The sequence below is a fragment of the Dendrobates tinctorius genome, unplaced genomic scaffold (genome assembly GCF_039654945.1).
Source record: "Dendrobates tinctorius isolate UK_male_01 unplaced genomic scaffold, ASM3965494v1 ptg000035l, whole genome shotgun sequence".
Taxonomy (NCBI): domain Eukaryota; kingdom Metazoa; phylum Chordata; class Amphibia; order Anura; family Dendrobatidae; genus Dendrobates; species Dendrobates tinctorius.
Window position 1 is genome coordinate 31,216,343 of NW_027361703.1, and position 18,948 is coordinate 31,235,290.

The window sequence follows — 18,948 nt, forward strand, 5'->3', positions numbered from 1 at the left end:
AATAAATGAGCTACAGTCAACTGAAAAAATTGTTCTATCCTGATCTAACAGAGCTTTGGAAAGTCAATTGTATTTTTACATTTTACTAGGCAACCCAGGTTTTTACATTTGTTACTAAGTATTTACTTACTGTAGTGTGCCCATTATGTTTTTATTCCAGATAGCTGAAGAGCCCAGCGTTGCCTGGGCATAGCAAATAACTGTGGTTAGTTATAACAAATCATAATGACTATCCTCCATCCCATAGTCCAGTGCCCAAATACCCATCATACATATCCTCCATCCCATAGTCCAGTGCCCATATTCCCATCATACTTATCTCCTCCATCCCATAGTCCAGTGCCCAAATACCCATCATACATATCCTCCATCCCATATTCCAGTGACCATATACCCATCATACATCCTCCATCCCATAGTCCCGTGCCAGTATTCCCATCATACTTATCCTCCATCCCATTGTACCGTGCACATATACCCATCACACATCCTCCATCCCATGGGCCCGTGCCCATATACCCATCATACATATCCTCCATCCCATAATCCCATATCCCCATCATACATATCCTCCATCTCATAGTCCAGTGCTTATACCGGGCTTTGCGTGTGGAGTGAGTGTGGCTATGTGGAGTGGGCTTGGCTTGATACACATACACTCATTGCGTGTGGAGTGAGTGTGGCTATGTGGAGTGGGCGGGGTTATATGGAGAGGGCGTGGCTTGATACACACATACAGAAATCTATCTATATATAAAAATGAGTGTAACTGCAAACTATTAACAAGGGGAAAACTTAAAGACTTAGAAGACTTAAAGCGAACCTATCAGCAGGTTTGGCCAATATAAGATGAGGCCACCGCCTTTCAGGGCTAATAGACAGCATTCTATAATGCTGTAGATAAGCCCCTGATCCAACCTGTAAAATAAGAAAAATAAGTTTTATTATACTCACCTGGGGGGATGTCCGGTCCGATGGGTGTCGCAGGTCCGGGTCATCCCATCTTCTTGCAATGCTGCCCTCCTGCGTACTTCTCTGCCCTGTTGAAGGCAGACCAAAGTACTGCAGTGCGCAGGTGCCAGGAAAGGTCAGAGAGACCCAGCGCCTGCGCACTGCAGGAATCTGCTCTTCTCTCAACAGGGCAGAGAAGTACACCTGCACAGGAGAACAATGCCGTGATTGACGTAGCAGGAGGGCAGCATGGCAAGAAGATGGGAGACGCCGGACTCGGACCTGTGACACCCATCAGACTAGTCCGCACCAGACCTCCCCACCGGGTGAGTATAATAAAACTTATTTTTCTTATCTTTCAGGTTGGATTGGGGTCTTATCTACTGCATTATAGAATGCTGTACATAAGCTCTGAAAGGCCGTATATTATATCAGGCAAACCTGCTGACAGGCTCCCTTTAAACATGTTAGCTCTTTTTTTAAAACATTACCCATTAATAATACCCAAAAAGAAAGAAGTTACACAAGATCTTTTCCATCTGACAGGACCAAAGTCTAATATTAAAGTGGTAGTCATTACACAAGTGGGGAAAAATGCAAAACTGAGCAGGTTATTAAAAGGATCCTTAATAAAACAATACTCAAAGTGATCATAAAACATTGTGCAAAAAATATGATTCCAACATATGCAATCTTCATACACTGCTCCGGTCACTTGCTCATACTGATACAAGGTGGCTCAGAGATGTTACTAGCAGAGGAACAAAGCATGTGTCCTTCAGGACTATATTAGTAAGTTATCTAATCCACTACAGGGTGGGGCATTTATGTCTACACCTAAATAAAATGGGAATGGTTGGTGACCCAGATCGGCGCGCTGAATTTGCAGAATGGGCAAAACAAAAATTGGAACAGGACCCTCAGTGTACACAGAACATTATGTTCAGAGATGAGGCAAACTTGTTTGGGTGGGCCATTTATATGGATACATCTAAATAAAATGGGAATGGTGAAAGTTTTCTTGCGCAGGGTGTCTTGCATTGAAATCTTCTGCAATGACCTGGGTACTGCGTTCACCAGACAGAAAACATAATTTCTATCTGCTCCACACGTGTTAACCTCTGTGATATGTCAATGGCTGTAAACAAAGAGAAACTTGTAAATAACTCATGAAAGAAGAAAGTTGCGTTAAAACCAAGCACATCATTGTTTTTCTTGTGAAATTCTCAATAAGTTTGATGTGTCACATGACCCTCTTCCCATTGAAAAAAATTAAGTTGGATCCAAAATGGCCAACTTCAAAATGGCCGCCACGGTCACCACCCATTTTGAAAAGTTTCCCCCCTCCCATATACTAATGTGCCACAAACAGGAAGTTGATATAACCAACCATTCCCATTTTATTTAGGTGTATCCATATAAATGGCCCACCCGGTATTAGAATCATAGAATCATAGAATCGTAGAGTTGGAAGGGACCTCCTGGGCCATCTGGTCCAACCCCCTGCTCAAAGCAGGATTCGCTAAATCATCCCAGTCAGATGTCTGTCCAGCCTCTGTTTGAAGACTTCCATTGAAGGAGAACTCACCACTTCTCGTGGCAGCCTGTTCCACTCATTGATCACTCTAACTGTCAAAAAGTTTTTTCTAATATCTAATCTGTGTCTCTTCCCATTCAGTTTCATCCCATTGCTTCTAGTCTTTCCTTGTGCAAATGAGAATAAAGTTGATCCTTCTACAATGTGACAGCCCTTTAGATATTTGTAGACAGCTATTAAGTCTCCTCTCAGTCTTCTCTTTTGCAAACTAAACATTCCCAAATCCTGCAACCTTTCCTCATAAGACAGGGTTTGCAGACCGGTCACCATTCTGGTCGCTCTTTTCTGAACTTGCTCCAGTTTGTTGATGTCTTTTTTAAAATGTGGTGCCCAAAACTGGACACAATATTCCAGATGAGGTCTGACCAAAGAGGAGTAGAGGGAAATAATGACTTCACGTGATCTAGACTGTATGCTTCTGTTAATACATCCTAGAATTGCATTTGCCTTTTTTGCTGCTGCATCACACTGTTGACTCATATTCAGTCTGTGATCTATTAGTATACCCAAGTCTTTTTCACATGTGCTGTCACTTAGCCCTATTCCTCCCATTCTATATATGCTTTTTTCATTTTTATTGCCCAGATGTAGTACTTTGCATTTCTCCCTGTTAAAAACCATTCTGTTAGTTGCTGCCCACTTCTCCAGTTTATTTAAATCTTTTTGAATCCTCTCTCTCTCTTCTCTAGTATTAGCTATCCCTCCTAGCTTTGTGTCATCAGCAAATTTAATCAGTTTACCCTCAATTCCTTCATCTAAATCGTTGATAAAGATGTTGAACAATACAGGGCCCAGGACAGAGCCCTGTGGTACCCCACTTGAGACATTCTTCCAACTGGATGTGCAGCCATTTACGACCACTCTTTGGGTCCGATCACTAAGCCAGTTATGAATCCACCTAACAGTTGCCTTGTCCATTCCATACTTAGTCATTTTTTCAATAAGGATTGTATGAGAGACTTTGTCAAATGCTTTGCTGAAGTCAAGATATACTATATCTACAGCATTTCCTTGATCCACCCAATCAGTGATACCGTCATAGAAGGAAATTAAGTTAGTCTGACATGACTTATTAGTTAGAAACCCATGCTGACTCTGTTTAATCACTTCATTCTTATCCAGGTATTGACATACATGTTGTTTAATAATTTGTTCAAAGATCTTTCCTGGTATAGAAGTCAGACTCACCGGCCTATAGTTGCCTGGGTCCACCTTCTTCCCCTTTTTGAAGATAGGAACAACATTTGCTCTTCTCCAGTCTTCTGGCACTTCTCCTGTTCTCCAAGAATTTTCAAAGATTATGGAGAGGGGTTCAAAAATTTCTTCTGCTATCTCCTTCAGTACTCTGGGGTGTAATTCATCGGGACCTGGAGACTTGAATTCATTTAGGTTAGCTAAGTGTTTCCTCACTATCTTTCTGTTTATAGATATCCTGGATTCTTCTATTCCCTTAATGGGACAGTGAATAACAGTTGATGTTGCATTTCCTTTCTGAGAGAAAACAGATGCAAAATAGGAATTTAAAAGTTCAGCCTTCTCAACATCCTGTCTTACCATTTCATCATTTTCATCCTGTAAAAATCCTATAGCATCTTTGACTTTTCTTTTACTTTTGACATATCCCCAAAATCCTTTATTATTGCTTTTGACATCTCTTGCAAGCCTCAGTTCATTTTCAGCTTTAGATAATCTGATTTGTGCCCTGCAGGTTCTGCAGACAGCATTATATTCTTCTTTAGATATGCCTCCCTCTTTCCATTTTATAAACATTTTTTTCTTCCTTTTTAGCATGTGCTTAAGTTCTGTGTTCATCCATCCTGGTTTCCTTAAATGCTTCCTATTCTTCCCTCTTTTCGGAATTGTTAACAACTGTGCTTTGAGAATTTCATTTTTCAAGATTTCCCATCCTTCCTGGACATTTTTGTCTTTAAGGATATCCAGCCATTGGATCCCTCCAATTCTCTTTCTGAATCCCTTAAAATCTGCCTTTCTGAAATCTAACCTTGACGTCTGAGTCTTCACAGGTCTTCCACCTCTAGTAATCCAAAATTCTAAAATAGCATGGTCGCTACCTCCTAGGGTCCCAGCCACTTTTACCTCCTCAACCATTTCCTCCCTGTTTATAAGGATTAGATCCAAGGTAGCAGTTCCCCTTGTTTTCTCCCCTACCTTTTGGAAGATAAAGTTGTCAGCAAGAGAGGATAAGAATTTCCTTGACCTGTTAGTTTTGCCTGAGTGAGATTCCCAACAAATGTCTGGATAGTTGAAATCTCCCATGACAACTATGTCATATTTTTTGGAGAACTTGGCCATCTGATGCATAAAGAGTTCATCTATATCTTCGGCTTGCACAGGCGGCCTGTAGTAAATGCCTACAATGGTGTCCTTTCCATTGTTCTGTCCTTGTATTCTTACCCAAACAGTTTCCACAGAACTCCCAGTCTCTGAAGCTTCAATCTCTGTGCAGATATACGCGTTTCGAACATACAATGCGACACCCCCTCCTTGTTTATCAAGTCTGTTTCTTGCAAATAAGTTGTATCCTTCTAGTCTTGTATTCCAATCATGTGTATTGTCCCACCAAGTTTCAGTGATTCCAATGACATCATATTTCTGTTCCTGTGTTAGTAGTTCCAATTCTCCTTGTTTGTTGCCCATGCTTTGTGCATTAGTATAGAAACATTTTAGTTTGTGATTGGTTTCTCTTTCTCCAATATTTTTATATTAGGTCACCAGATTTGACAATTCAAGCTGCAATAGGTCTTGTACACCTGAAGAGACTGGTGTACTATGGTAACTGAAAATTTATGTCAGAATGGCTAGGTTTCTGATATTAAAATGAGCTTTTTAGAGCCCAGCTTAAGGTCTCATTCGACATTCATGAAATACGTACATGTTTTACCCGTGATTTACACGGACAGAACACGTACCCATTAAAGTATAAGGTGCTATTGATATGGCCATGGTTTTTTTGTGGACTGTGGGTAAGTAAAAAAAAAATCATGGAGGCATGTCCCTTTTTGATGCGAGTCATGGATCAAAATTACCCACACAAAATCTATGAGTCTATAAAAATCATGGATGGCATCTAAGTGCAAATTTAAAAAAAAAAATTGCTGATTAAACACGGATGAAAACTTGGATCCAAAACACACTTACGTACGATAAAAATCACGAATGTCAGACAAAGGTCTGAGATGATCTTTTAATGTGCTCATTTTAATACCAGGACAGGAAACTTAAAAAAAAATTATTAACCAGGTATTCTGACATGTAGTTACAAAGTAAGTACACAAGCCTCATGAGGTGTAAGAGATCTGTTTACTAATAAAGGAAAATTGTACGGTGAAATCAGGCGACACATTCAGTTTAAGGGAGACAGTACTTTATCAGATTAAAGGGAATCTGTCACCTATTTTTTGGCATATAAGATTCGTCCACCGCCATCAGGGGCTTATCCACAGCATTCTGTAATGCTGTAGATAAGCCCCCGTGTAACCTGAAAGATAAGAAAAACGAGTTAGACTATACTCACCGGGGGGGGGGGGTGTCCAGTTTGGGTCCTCCCATCTTCTAACAATGACGTTCTCTTCTTTGCTTCCCGTCGTGGCTCCGGCGCAGAGTGCTGCAGCGTGCAGGCGTCGGGAAAGGTCAGAGAGGTCCGGCGCCTGCGCACTTCAGTACTTTGTTCTGCCCTCAACAGGGAAGAGCAGAACGCCTGCACCGGAGCCCCGACGGGAAGCAAAGAAGTGGACGTCATCGCTAGAACATGGGAGGACCTGAACCGTGACACCCATCGGACCCGGACTGGACCACCCCCCCGGTGAGTATAATCCAACTCGTTTTTCTTATCTTTCAGGTTACATCGGGGGCTGTAATGCTGTAGATAAGACCTAATGGCGGTGGTCGCATCTTATATGCCAAAAATTAGGTGACAGATTCCCTTTAATATAAGGAAATTGTGTTTACTTTACATATTTTTCCAGTTTCATATATTTAAAGATTAGAAACAAATGAGAGTAATAAACCAAGGGACAGTGAACATTTTTTTTTTTTTTTTTTTTTTTTTTTTTTTTAACAGAACTGTAAAAAAAGATTTCGCTGTCCTTCCACCGCCATTGTATCTCTATAACCTGCATACCTGCCTACTGAAATAATTAGTCGGTGACCTGTCACTTATTCTCCAGCTCTTACTGTACTATAAAGTATGTGACATGCATTTTCTGAAGTGACATTCTACGGCAATTGTATTTGAGTGCCGGCGCGGCGCACTTGAACAATCCATTTGTGAAAATATTACTTTACATCTAGCATAGGTGTTAAAAGAATTTTCTGGTTTCAGAAAAGATCTGTTCCCAGGTACACTGATGTTAAAAAAAAACAACTTTGCTTTACTAGGTCCACTGCTCTGTTCACTGACTGCAGCACAAACATGTCAACAGCGCTGCAGCCATTCACTAAGCTTAGCAGCTTGTGCCATCTACATCGGCTGAGTAAAACACACTGTGCCTGGGGAGAACGTTTCAGAAAAAAGAAATCTTCTTACAGTGTAAATATTAAGCCGCGGTCACACTTGTGAGTGCAATGCAAGAAACTCGCACTAGTCTCTCGCCTCAATACCCAGCACTGCCGCCGGCACTTGGATTGGAGCGTTGAGCTGAATAGAAAGACATGCAGTTACGCTGGCACTACCGGGTATTGAGGTGAGAGACTCGTGCGAGTTTCTTGCATTGCCCTCGCAAATGTGACCCCAGCCTTAGAATGTATTATAGAATACAAGAGTAGCAAAGCATAGATTAGTTCTTTTAAGGGCATATTTACACATACAGTGCCTTTCGAAAGTATTCGAACCCCTGGAACTTTTCAACCTTTTCCCACATATCATGCTTCAAATATAAAGAAACCAAATATAAATTTTTGAAGAAGAATCATCAAGTGGGACACAATTGTAAAGTTGAATGAAATTTCTTGGTTATTTTAAATTTTTGTTGAAATTCAAAAACTGAAAAGTGGGGCGTGCAATATTATTCGGCCCCTTTAACTTACCGTATATACTCGCGTATAAGCCGACCCCCCCTAATTTCGGCCCTTTTAACTTAATACTTTGGTGGCTGCGATTACAGCTGAAAGTCACTTGGGGTATGTCTCTATCAGTTTTGTACATCGAAAGACTGAAATTCTTGCCCTTTCTTTCTTGGCAAACAGCTTAAGCTCAGTGAGGTTTGATAGAGATTGTTTGTGAACAGCAGTTTTCAGCTCTTTCCAGATTCTCGATTGGATTCATGTCTAGACTTTGACTTGGCCATTCTAACACCTGGATACGTTTATTTGTGAACCATTCCATTGTAGATTTTGCTTTATGTTTGGAATCATTGTCTTGTTGGAAAACAAATCTCTGTCCCAGTCTCAGGTCTTTTGCAGACTCCAGCAGGTTTTCTTCAAGAATGGTCCTGTATTTGGCTCCATCCATCTTCCCATCAATTTTAACCATCTTCCCTGTCCCTGCTGAAGAAAAGCAGGCCCAAACCATGATTCTGCCACCACCATGTTTGACAGTAGGGATGGTGTGTTCAGGGTGATGAGTTTTGTTGCCTTTACGCCAAACATATCGTTTGGCATTGTTGCCAAAAAGCCCGATTTTGGTTTCATCTGACCAGAGCACCTTCTTCCACGTTTGGTGTTTCTCCCAGGTGGCTTGTTGCAAACTTTAAATGACACTTTTTATGGATATCTTTGAGAAATGGCTTTCTTCTTGCTACTATTCCATAAAGGCCAGATTTGTGCAGTGTACAACTGATTGTTGTCCTATGGACAGAAAGTCCCACCTCAGCTGTAGATCTCTGCAGTTCATCCAGAGTGATCATGGGCCTCTTGGCTGCATGTCTGATCAGTCTTCTCCTTGTTTGAGATGGAAGTTTAGAGGGACGGCCGGGTCTTGGTAGATTTACATTGGTATGATACGCCTTCCATTTCAATATGATCACTTGCACAGTGCTCCTTGGGATGTTTAAAGTTTTGGAAATCATTTTGTATCCAAATCCGGCTTTAAACTTCTCCACAACAGTATCACGGACCTGCCTGTTGTGTTCCTTGGTCATCATGATGCTCTCTGTGCTTCAAACAGAACCCTGAGACTATCACAGAGCAGGTGCATTTATACGGAGACTTGATTATACACAGGTGGATTATATTTATCATCATTAGTCATTTAGGACAACATTGGATCATTCAGAGATCCACAATGAACTTTTGGAGTGAGTTTTCTGCACTGAAAGTAAAGGGGCTGAATAATATTGCACACCCCAGTTTTCAGTTTTTGACTTTCCACAAAAATGTAAAATAACCAATAAATTTTGTCCAACTTCACAATTGTGTTCCACTTGTTGTTGATTCTTCACCAAAAATTTACATTTGGTATCTTTAGGTTTGCCGCATGATATGTGGGAAAAGGTTGAAAAGTTCCAGGGAGCTGAATACTTTCGCAAGGCACTGTAGCTTTTTTGATGCATTTGTTTTCTGCAGGCTATGGCTAGGAAACCACTGCAGAAATAACACTTTTTTGATGCATTTTTTTGTGCCAAGCCATTCAGATCTTGGCATAAAAACATTTAAAGGATGGACATGCTGAATTTTTGTTAAAAACAAAAGAAAGTGCACCACATGTCAACAAAATCAAAGTAAAGAAGCGCACCGTGAATGAGATTTCTGAAATCTTATTTATTTTGCTATTGTAAAATGGCACATTTCTTACTGCCTGGAAAAAAAACCCAATAAAAATGCTATGTATGAAAAAGTGCTAAATCTGTTATTCTCTTGCTTTAGAATGCACTTAGAATTTTCACACATTTAGGGCTCTGCTGATAGCACTCGGCCCAGTCTTATACTATGGGGCAGTGCAGACCTCAGATGATTTTATCATGCCGATTTGGCATTGGAAAACAATTGCAGCATGTGGCTCTGATATTTGGATCAAGCGCACCCATACAAGTCTTTGTGCGCGTGTGAAACAATGGACTGCACCGGGATGTAAGCCATGTGCAGTCCAATGTACACACACACAGAGACAATGGAGACGATGGAGAAATTACTAGGACAACCCCTTCCTAAACTAAAGGTTATGCCCCGACAAAATAATAAAGCCTATACACCCCTCCCATGCCAGCGCCGTTCCCACGGTGTTGGCACTCGCTCTCCCCAGGGCTGTGATGCGGTGTATGACACGTAACACCAGCACCCAATCAGCGCTTGCGTCATGGTCTCTGCGTATTCTCTCTATTCAGACTAAAAAGGCTTGGCACAAAAATAAAAAGTATCATAACGGTTTTCTCGCCATAGCTTGCATTTTTTAGGCAGAAAAGCCACATGTGAACATATCCTAGCAGTTTTATTGACTTCTCAGTTGAATGCTATATTTGTATGTCTCAGTACCTTATCCATGTGTAATAATCTCCAGGGTTCGACATTATGTTAAGTATCAAATAAATGTGTCACTAGGACTAGTGTGTCACATTTAACAGTGTTTTCAGCAACAAGCTATATTTACAAATTAAGTTACAAAGTACACGGGGGATCATTACAAGAGGCGGCTATGAGGTTCAGCCTATTACATCAGCACAGCCTCCCAATTTAGGTCGGGCCACACAAACGTATAAAAAAAGTTCAGATTTGTTTTACCTCCTGGGAAACATTCGCCCAGTAAAACTGACCCTGTGTCAATGGAAGCATGTCTCCCAATCCCTTTTATGTCTTTTAATACAGTATATCACAAATAGCATATACAGAATCATTACTGAAAGGTATCAGATAAGATCCTCATCCCTGAATCATTTGTCCTTGATTAAAGGAGCCAGTGATCAATGAATCCACTTTCTGTACCAAGGTCAAACCTGTGGACTCAGCATGCACTAATATTTAGCGGAACATACTTGGTTTATTTTTCCATCCCTGTCTGTCATTGATCACGTTGATTCCATACCGCCTGTGGTAACAAAAATGAATTATCACATAGGGGAATCCATTGTATAGACAATACCAACAATCCAACATGGCTTACATTCTTGAAAACATGCTGCAGTCTTGTAAAAAAGTACATCAAAAGTCAGATCTGACATGGTTTCTTACACAGTGAACTCATCTACTGTGTCAATCATGTCGAGAATTGTGCTATAATAAAGACACTTATATGGCCGACAATCACAACTCATCCATTTCCAGGTATATGTTAAGTCCGTTAGCAGTAGTCCTTGAGTCAGAAATCCTTGTGTGGTTGGGTGGTAGGATCTCCGCTGTGTGGCACTTGTGCTGGGCATCTTCATGGCTCAGAGGTAGGATTGGTTCGGTTTTTGGATCCTTCTTGTCATAGTACAAAGCCCACAGCAAGGTGATAGTGAGAATCATAGCGAGGATCTGGGTAACACCAACAGCAATCCCAAGGAATCTTAAAACTTGCAGTTGCTTGGTTCCTCTCAGGAAGCCATACATTTTTCTGCTACAGCCCTAGAACAAAATTAACACAAACCGTTAATAGTAAAATTGCACATTTTAATGCAGATGTGGCAAACTTAGTGCTATCACAGCAAAAAGAATATGGGTCAGAAATGGTTAATAATGGTTAACAATACCAACCTGACAATAGATGAAGTAGCAATAAAATAGAAAAATTTTCTTGTATGGAAAAAAAAAAAAAACTAAAAACCCACTTTTTATGATGTAAAACAGCTTCTTAGTGTTTTAAAAATACAAAGTATATTAAAATACATGCTCAGTACTTCGTCAGTATTTTCCATCAGTATTTGTAAGCCAAAGTCAGGAGTGGGTGATGAATACAGAAGTGGGGACGTGTTTCTATTACAGTTTTCACATGATTGTTCCTCTCCTGGTTTACCGATGTAAAATACTGACCAAAAACTGAACATGTCTTTAGAGTGAGGGTGGGCTGAGTGCTCGTGATTTTAAAAAGTATAATTTTAAAAAATATTCTGGAGGTGGAGGGGTCTTGCTAGAAGTGTAATTGCTCCAACACGGAGGTTCCTGCATTGCGTTAAGACGACTTAGTATCCAACTGCATAGTAAAATGTGCCATGTAGCTGTAACCTAAGGGCCAAAGTTGCCCACATCTGCAATATAGGTAAAGCTTTATTTCCCCAGTAATCATTTAGACAATGGCTAGTAAAAACTATGTATAAGCGTCCTTGTTATGGCTCCTATGACTTAACTTTCCAGCAATATAAATAATCTGTGGAAACTATATGAAAATACTCATGTACTGGTCAACTGCATAAAAAATGCATGAAATAAAATAATTAAATAGGACAGATTAAAAAGCCGAGCAGAATACATCACAGAAACTACAGGGCAATTTCTATTTCAATATTTGGAAAAAAAACCCAATAAACACTGAATTATCTCCATTTATGAATACTGAGCTCTAAAAAGCCATAAGGGATATCACCGCAACAATTCGAATATTAAATTCAAGCCTGCAAAATCTTGTTTCTGAACAAGCAGCAAGACCTAAGCTCCTAGACTTCTGCCAGGAATGGATTTTCTATATTACTTCCATTATTCTATTATCCTATAAAGTCAGTGCTGCGAGGAATCTAGATACCTTATTGTATTATAAATTGAAGCGTGTCGCCTGTTTGTTTGTAGTATATAAACACATAAGTGCGGTTAATCTGCATTGTCTTGTAGTATCACGTTGCTTCCATCATAAGACGCGCAGGACTTTTGTTGTCCTATCTATAATTAGATCTTAACGCTCTCAGATGAGTCTCCTATATGTGGCATCATTTCTTCTATCCTCAAGTGTATCTGGAATTGCTAATAAAGCCAAAGTAACAAACGGCAAAAATATACAAGATTGTTTCTGCAACTGAGAAGATAATTAGCTAAGAGCAATTCCCCCGAAAACGGCTGTATTATTGAGGTGAATTCTCGCTCATCTTCCCTGTAAATGTTTGTTTTCCTCATAGGATAAATAGCAAGGGTCAGAATGTGGCCATCCCTTCTAATTAGCAGTTTTGGTAATTTTACAGACTACTAATGATAATAATTAGTAATGTATACGAGAGTCCATGCTGCAGTGACATTCAATATAGCACTGTTTTTAGAACAGAACCTTGAAGAGCCTCCAAGTACTTTCTTTATCTGTTGGCCATAACATTAGTTTGGACAACTGCCAGCACTAATGGCTATTTCTACCAGCTTAATGTGGTTAACGCTCAGCGACATCAAAATGATCGTATGTTAGAATTCAACAGGCTAGATCCTTCTGAACCCCAATGTCATTTTAATGGGTACAGTGGAAGGCCCCATACACAAAGTATTGGTCAATGCCATCAATATCTCTATGACTTAGGTCTTGGGTTTCCTCCCACACTGCAAAGACATACTGATGATTTAGATTGTGAGCCCCAAGAGAGACAGAAACGATGATGTCTGTAAAGTGCTGCAGAAAATATGACGGCGCAATATGAGCAAATCATAATAAATACATTATAAGCATGAGGCCTTGAAGGGAATCCATCAGCACAATTCACACACCGAACTTACGTACAGGTAGCTCTTTCAAAGACGAGTCCAGTACCTGTATATTGCCAGTCGATTCCTCCATTAATGAAAAATGTAGCATTTGATTTGATGTGAACATGAGACTGAAGTTCTGAATCCTCTGTTACTCCAGCTCTATTCCCTGTCCAGCTCTACCTCCTCCTGCTTGACCGACAGCCTCTATGCTGTGTGACTTCAGACAAAGAAGGTATATCGACATATATATTATTTGGTATGTGAAATTCTGCTAAGTTTAAGTTTTGCTGCGGAAATCGGTTGGATTTTGGAGTTTGAAGAATATTTCCAGAAAAAATGTAAAGAATGGCTATTGATAATAATGAAGCAGTTTTTCAAGGTTTGAGCTGGAGCTTAGTTTTGGTAAAAGGAAATGCTGATACTTCCATCTTTTTAGCTAAAACTTAAAAATGGTCCTTCCCGACCTGTGACGCAGCGTGTGCGTCATGAAAACTTGTGCCATTCTGACCTGTGACGCAGCATATACATCATAGTGGGGTCGCATTCCTGCGGGTCGGGTGACTGAAAGGTCACCCGACCCACAGGTACAGGAGGACTTGTACTTCACCCCAGGGGGGTGGCTTTGCCCCCTCCCCCGTGGCTACGATCATTCCGATTGGCTGTTGAAAGTGAAACAGACAATCAGAGCAATTGTAATATTTCACCAATGAAACTTGGTGAAATATTACAATCCAGCCATGGCCGAAGCTGCAATATCATCGGCCATGGTTGGAGACCATGATCTGCCCCACCACCGACTGACGGCGGTGATCTGCCGCCATCAGCCTTTTCTCCCCTCCGCTCTGTCCTCCGATCCCCCGTGGTCTGATCCCACCCCCTCCCCCCCAGTACCTGCAGAGTCCAGGTGTCCCTCAGTCTTTCCCCATGGGCGCCGCCATCTTTCAAAATGGTGGGCACATGCGCAGTGCACCCGCCGAATCTGCCGGCCGATTCATTCATTCATTCCAGGTACATTTTGATCACTGTGATAGATCCTATCACAGTCATCAAAATCAAGAAATAGTAAATAAGACCCCCTTTATCACCCCCATAGGTAGGGAAAATAGTGAAATAAAGAAAATATATTTTTATTTTTCCACTAGGGTTAGAATAAGGGTTGGGGTTGGAATTCGTGTTAGGGTTGGAATTAGGGTTAGGATTAGGGTTGAAGTTGGAATTAGGGTTAAGATTAGGGAAAGGGGTGTGTTGGGGTAAGGGTTGGGATTAGGGTTAGGCTTGTGGTTAGGGTTATGGTTGGGATTAGGGTTAGGGGTGTGTTTGGGTTAGGGTTGTGGTTAGGGGTGTGTTGGGGTTAGGGTTGGAGTTAGAATTGAGGGGTTTTCCACTGTTTAGGCATATCAGGGGCTCTCCAAACGCGACATGGCGCCACCATTGATTCCAGCCAATTTTGCGTTCAAAAAGTCAAACGGTGCTCCCTCCCTTCCGAGCCCCGACGTGTGCCCAAACAGTGGTTTACCCCAACATATGGGGTATCAGCGTACTCAGGAAAAATTGCACAACAACTTTTGTGGTCCAATTTCTCCTGTTACCCTTGTGAAAATAAAAAATTGAGGGCTAAAACATCATTTTTTGAGGGAAAAAAATGATTTTTTATTTTCATGGCTCTGTGTTATGAACGCCTGTGAAGCACTTTGGGGTTCAAAATGCTCACCACACATCTAGATAAGTTCCTTGGGGGGTCTAGTTTCCAAAATGAGGTCACTTGTGGGGGATTTCTACTGTTTAGACACATCAGGGGCTCTGCAAACGTAACATGACACCCGCAGACCATTCCATCAAAGTCTGCATTTCAAAACGTCACTTCTTCCCTCCCGAGCCCCGACATGTGCCCAAACAGTGGTGGACCCCACATATGGGGTACCAGTGTACTCAGGACAAACTGGACAACAACTTTTGGGGTTCAATTTCTCCTGTTACCCTTGTGAAAATAACAAATTGCGAGCTAAAAAAAACATTTTTTGAGGAAAAAAAAAGATTTTTTATTTTCACAGCTCTGTATATAAACTTCTGTGAAGCACTTGGGGGTTCAAAGTGCTCTCTACACATCTAGATAAGTTCCTTGGGGGGTCTAGTTTCCAAAATGGGGTCAATTGTGGGTTATCTCCAATGTTTAGGCACATAGGGGATCTCCATACGAGACATGGTGTCTGCTAATGATTGGAGCTAATTTTCCATTCAAAAAGTCAAATGGCGCTCCTTCCCTTCCAGGCCCTGCCGTGCGCCCAAACAGTGTTTTATGACCACATATGAGGTATTGGTGTACTCAGGAGAAATTGCCCAACAAATTTTAGGATCCATTTTAACCTGTTGCCCATGTGAAAATGATAACATTGAGGCTAAAATAAAATTTTTCTGAAAAAAAAGTACTTTTTCATTTTTATGGATCAATTTGTGAAGCACCTGGGGTTCAAAGTGCTCACTATGCATCTAGATAAGTTCCTTGGGGGGTCTAGATTCCAAAATGGGGTCACTTGTGGGGGAGCACCAAAGCTTAAGCACACAGGGGCTCTCCAAATGCAACATGGTGTCCGCTAATGATTGGAGCTATTTTTCCAAAAGTCAAATGGCGCTCCTTCCCTTCCGAGCCCTGCCGTGCGCCCAAACAGTGGTTCACCCCCACATATGGGGCTTCAACGTACTCAGAACAAATTGGACAACAACTTTTGGGGTCCACTTTCTCCTTTTACCCTTGGGAAAATAAAAAAATTGTTGCTAAAAGATCATTTTTGTGACTAAAAAGTTAAATGTTCATTTTTTTCCTTCCATGTTGATTCTGCTGCTGTGAAACACCTGAAGGGTTAATAAACTTCTTGAATGTGGTTTTGATCAGCTTGAGGGGTGCAGTTTTTAGAATTGTCACTTTTGGATATTTTCAGCCATATAGACCACTCAAAGTGACTTGAAATATGAGGTGGTCCCTAAAAAAAATGCTTTTGTAAATTTTGCTGTAAAAATGAGAAATCACTGGTCAACTTTTAACCCTTAAAACTTCCTAACAAAAAAAATGTGTTATCAAAATTGTGCTGATGTAAAGTAGACATGTGGGAAATGTTAATAATAATAATAATTTTATTTCTATAGCGCCGACATATTCCGCAGCACTTTACATTTCAGAGGGGACTTGAACAGACAATAGACATTACAGCATAACAATAATCACATAGGTCATAACTAGTGTTGAGCATTCCGATACCGCAAGTATCGGGTATCGGCCGATATTAGCTGTATTGGAATTCTGATACTTAGTTCCGATACTTTTTTCATATCGATTACCGGAATCGGAAGTTCCCATAATGCTAGGAGCCCGCTCGATTTGATTCAGCCAATGGGGATCCTCAGAAGTGTGGGCACATCCTGTTAGGCATGTTAACTACTGGCATGGCAGTGATTGGCTGCTGAAATGATGTCATGATGCACTATAAAAACCGCTGCAGCCACCATTTCTGGTCACTCTGCTGTGAATTCAGTTAGGGACAGGCTGCTGTTGAAGACTGTGAGGGACAGTTAGAAATAGCGATTCTCGAAACACATATAGTGCTTAACCCAGGCTACATAAACCACCACTGTAGCTTGCTTTTCCCTAGCAGCGCTGTTTTCACAGCTGTCTGCAAGGGCTGTGTGAGTGCAGACCCACGCTGTGTAGTGTGTCCTGCAGGCACGTCTGCTTGTAGGCCGGCCAGCGTGTGTCTCTGCCTCATACACATTTTTCTTTTATTGCTGCTTTTTTTTTCTCCTGTATAGTGTGCTTCCATACGTATCCATATACGTTGTTTGCAAACACTAAAGGAGTGGACAGCGGAGCCTTTCAGCAGCCTTTCAGTGCTATAGCCCATTTCTCTGCACTGTTTTTGGCTGTCTGATAGGTCTCTCTGTGTGTGAGTGCAGCTCACGTTGCAGTGTGTTCTACAGCCACCGCTAGCTGTAGTCCGCTCAGCGTGCGTCACTGCCTCATACATAGTCCTTTTTTTGCAGCTAATTTAGCCAGATTTTTGCTCCTATATTAGTGTGCTTCCAACCGCATCCATTGTCATTGGTTGGTTGCAAACACTATATAGGATTAGATAGAGGAGCCTTTTTGCTGGCTTGTGCCCTTCAGGGCCAGCCAGACTAGTATCACCCTATTTTTTGGAGCCTCATCAATTGCATTGTAGGTTAGCTTCCTGCATTGTAATCGCTCCAAAAAGTTTGTGATACTATAGCTTTCAAACTTTGGTCACATCCTTTACTCCCCCCCCCCCCCCCCAAAAAAAAAGGAAATAAAGTTCACCAAACACTCCACTTTACAGTTGTCTAGGCCACATTAGATCATATTAAAGTGTAGTACACACACTCTTAGCCAAATTAGTGTTTCTTATACTGGTTAGCAGGTGTTCAGGAATAAGAACACTAAGCCACCCCTTTTTTACTTTTCTGCCTATCTTTATCAGTCTACCAAGATGAAGAAGGCAGGGAGTAAGGCACGTGGTCGTGGCCGTGGAGTTTCAGCAGGGAGAGGACGGGGGGATTCAGCAGGGAGAGGACGTGGGGATTCGGTGTCTGCTGCGGCCACCAGTGACCTGGCATCCCCCACTTTTACCAGGCAACAGTCCTTCATGCGCAGCTTTGTAGGACCTCGCCGTACCCCACTGCTGCGTGACGAACAAATTGAAGCCGTTGTCGGATGGATGGCAGCTAACGCATCCACTTCAATGACTTCCGCATCCTCCCAAGGCCAGAGCACTGAAGAGCAACCATCTGTCTCTTCACCACCTGCCAAATTGCCCAGGCAGTCTGAGAGCCCTGGACAGGAGCCATCTCAATCTTTACTTCTGTTCTCAGAATCTGTTGGCTTGGAAAGAGGTGGCCAGCCAAGCAGCATTCTAGAGCGTGAAGAAGAGGGAGTATGCAGTGATGCGCAACTGCTTTGTCCCTCTGAATCTGAAGAGGCGGGTGGGCCAGTGCCTATTGTCAGCACACCTCAGTGCTCATCTGATGATGATGAGACTCAGTTGCCAATTTCTGGTGCGTACGGTGCTGGCGAGACAACCCAGGACCAGCCGGTGCTTGAAGAGGGGAGTGGAGATGATGAGGTCCTTGACCCATCATGGTGTCAGCCACAGGAAGGTGGTGGGAGCAGCTCTGAGGAAGAGATTCCCCGAACGGCCAAAAGAGGAGGGAGAGGGCGGGGGAAGACTTGGTTGCCTGTAGCCTCCACTTTGGCACCCGTGAGGAGCAACCCTCTTCCAAAACACAAAACGGGCGCTCCCAGGACTTGCAGTGCGTGGTCTTTTTTTGACACAGTTGCAGATGACATTTGCTTTGTCAAATGCAAGCTGTGTCATCAGAAAGTGAAACGAGGGAAAAATGTGACCAACCTCAATACCACAAATATGTGGAAACATGTGCGTACCAAGCACGAGGTGGAGTTACACAGACACACTGAAGATGTAGGCCAACCTTCAGCAGCACCTACCACCTCTTCAGCTCGTGTTGGGGCCTCTTCCTCCAGCTCACACACAGCTGGTTCGGCTTCCTCACTGGAACGCCATGGAAGAACCACTGCCACTGTTGTTCAGAGACCCAGTGAAATTCCACCCACTGAACCACGTTCGCAGTCATCAGCACACTCCCAGGCCACTCACCAGCAATCGGTAGCACAGGCATGGGAGAAAAAGCGGCCATACTCGGCAAACCATCCCCGAGCACTGGCTCTGAATGCCGGCATTGCCAAACTGCTGGCCCTTGAGATGCTGTCATTCAGGCTGGTGGAGACTGACACCTTCCGGAACTTTGTCATTGGCAGTTCCACAATACAATGTGCCCAGCCGCTTTTA

General features: G+C 42.1%; 1 protein-coding gene across 1 annotated transcript in view; it reads right to left on the bottom strand.

The window, feature by feature from the left end:
• Positions 1-10,260: 10,260 nt before the first annotated feature.
• The window catches only part of TSPAN12 (tetraspanin 12), a 344,082-nt gene continuing 335,394 nt past the window's right edge, over positions 10,261-18,948 (bottom strand). The window contains exon 8 of the mRNA XM_073573369.1: positions 10,261-11,044. Within this exon, the coding sequence (XP_073429470.1) occupies positions 10,742-11,044 (303 nt within the window). The 3' untranslated portion in view covers positions 10,261-10,741. The remainder of the gene's footprint in view (positions 11,045-18,948) is intronic.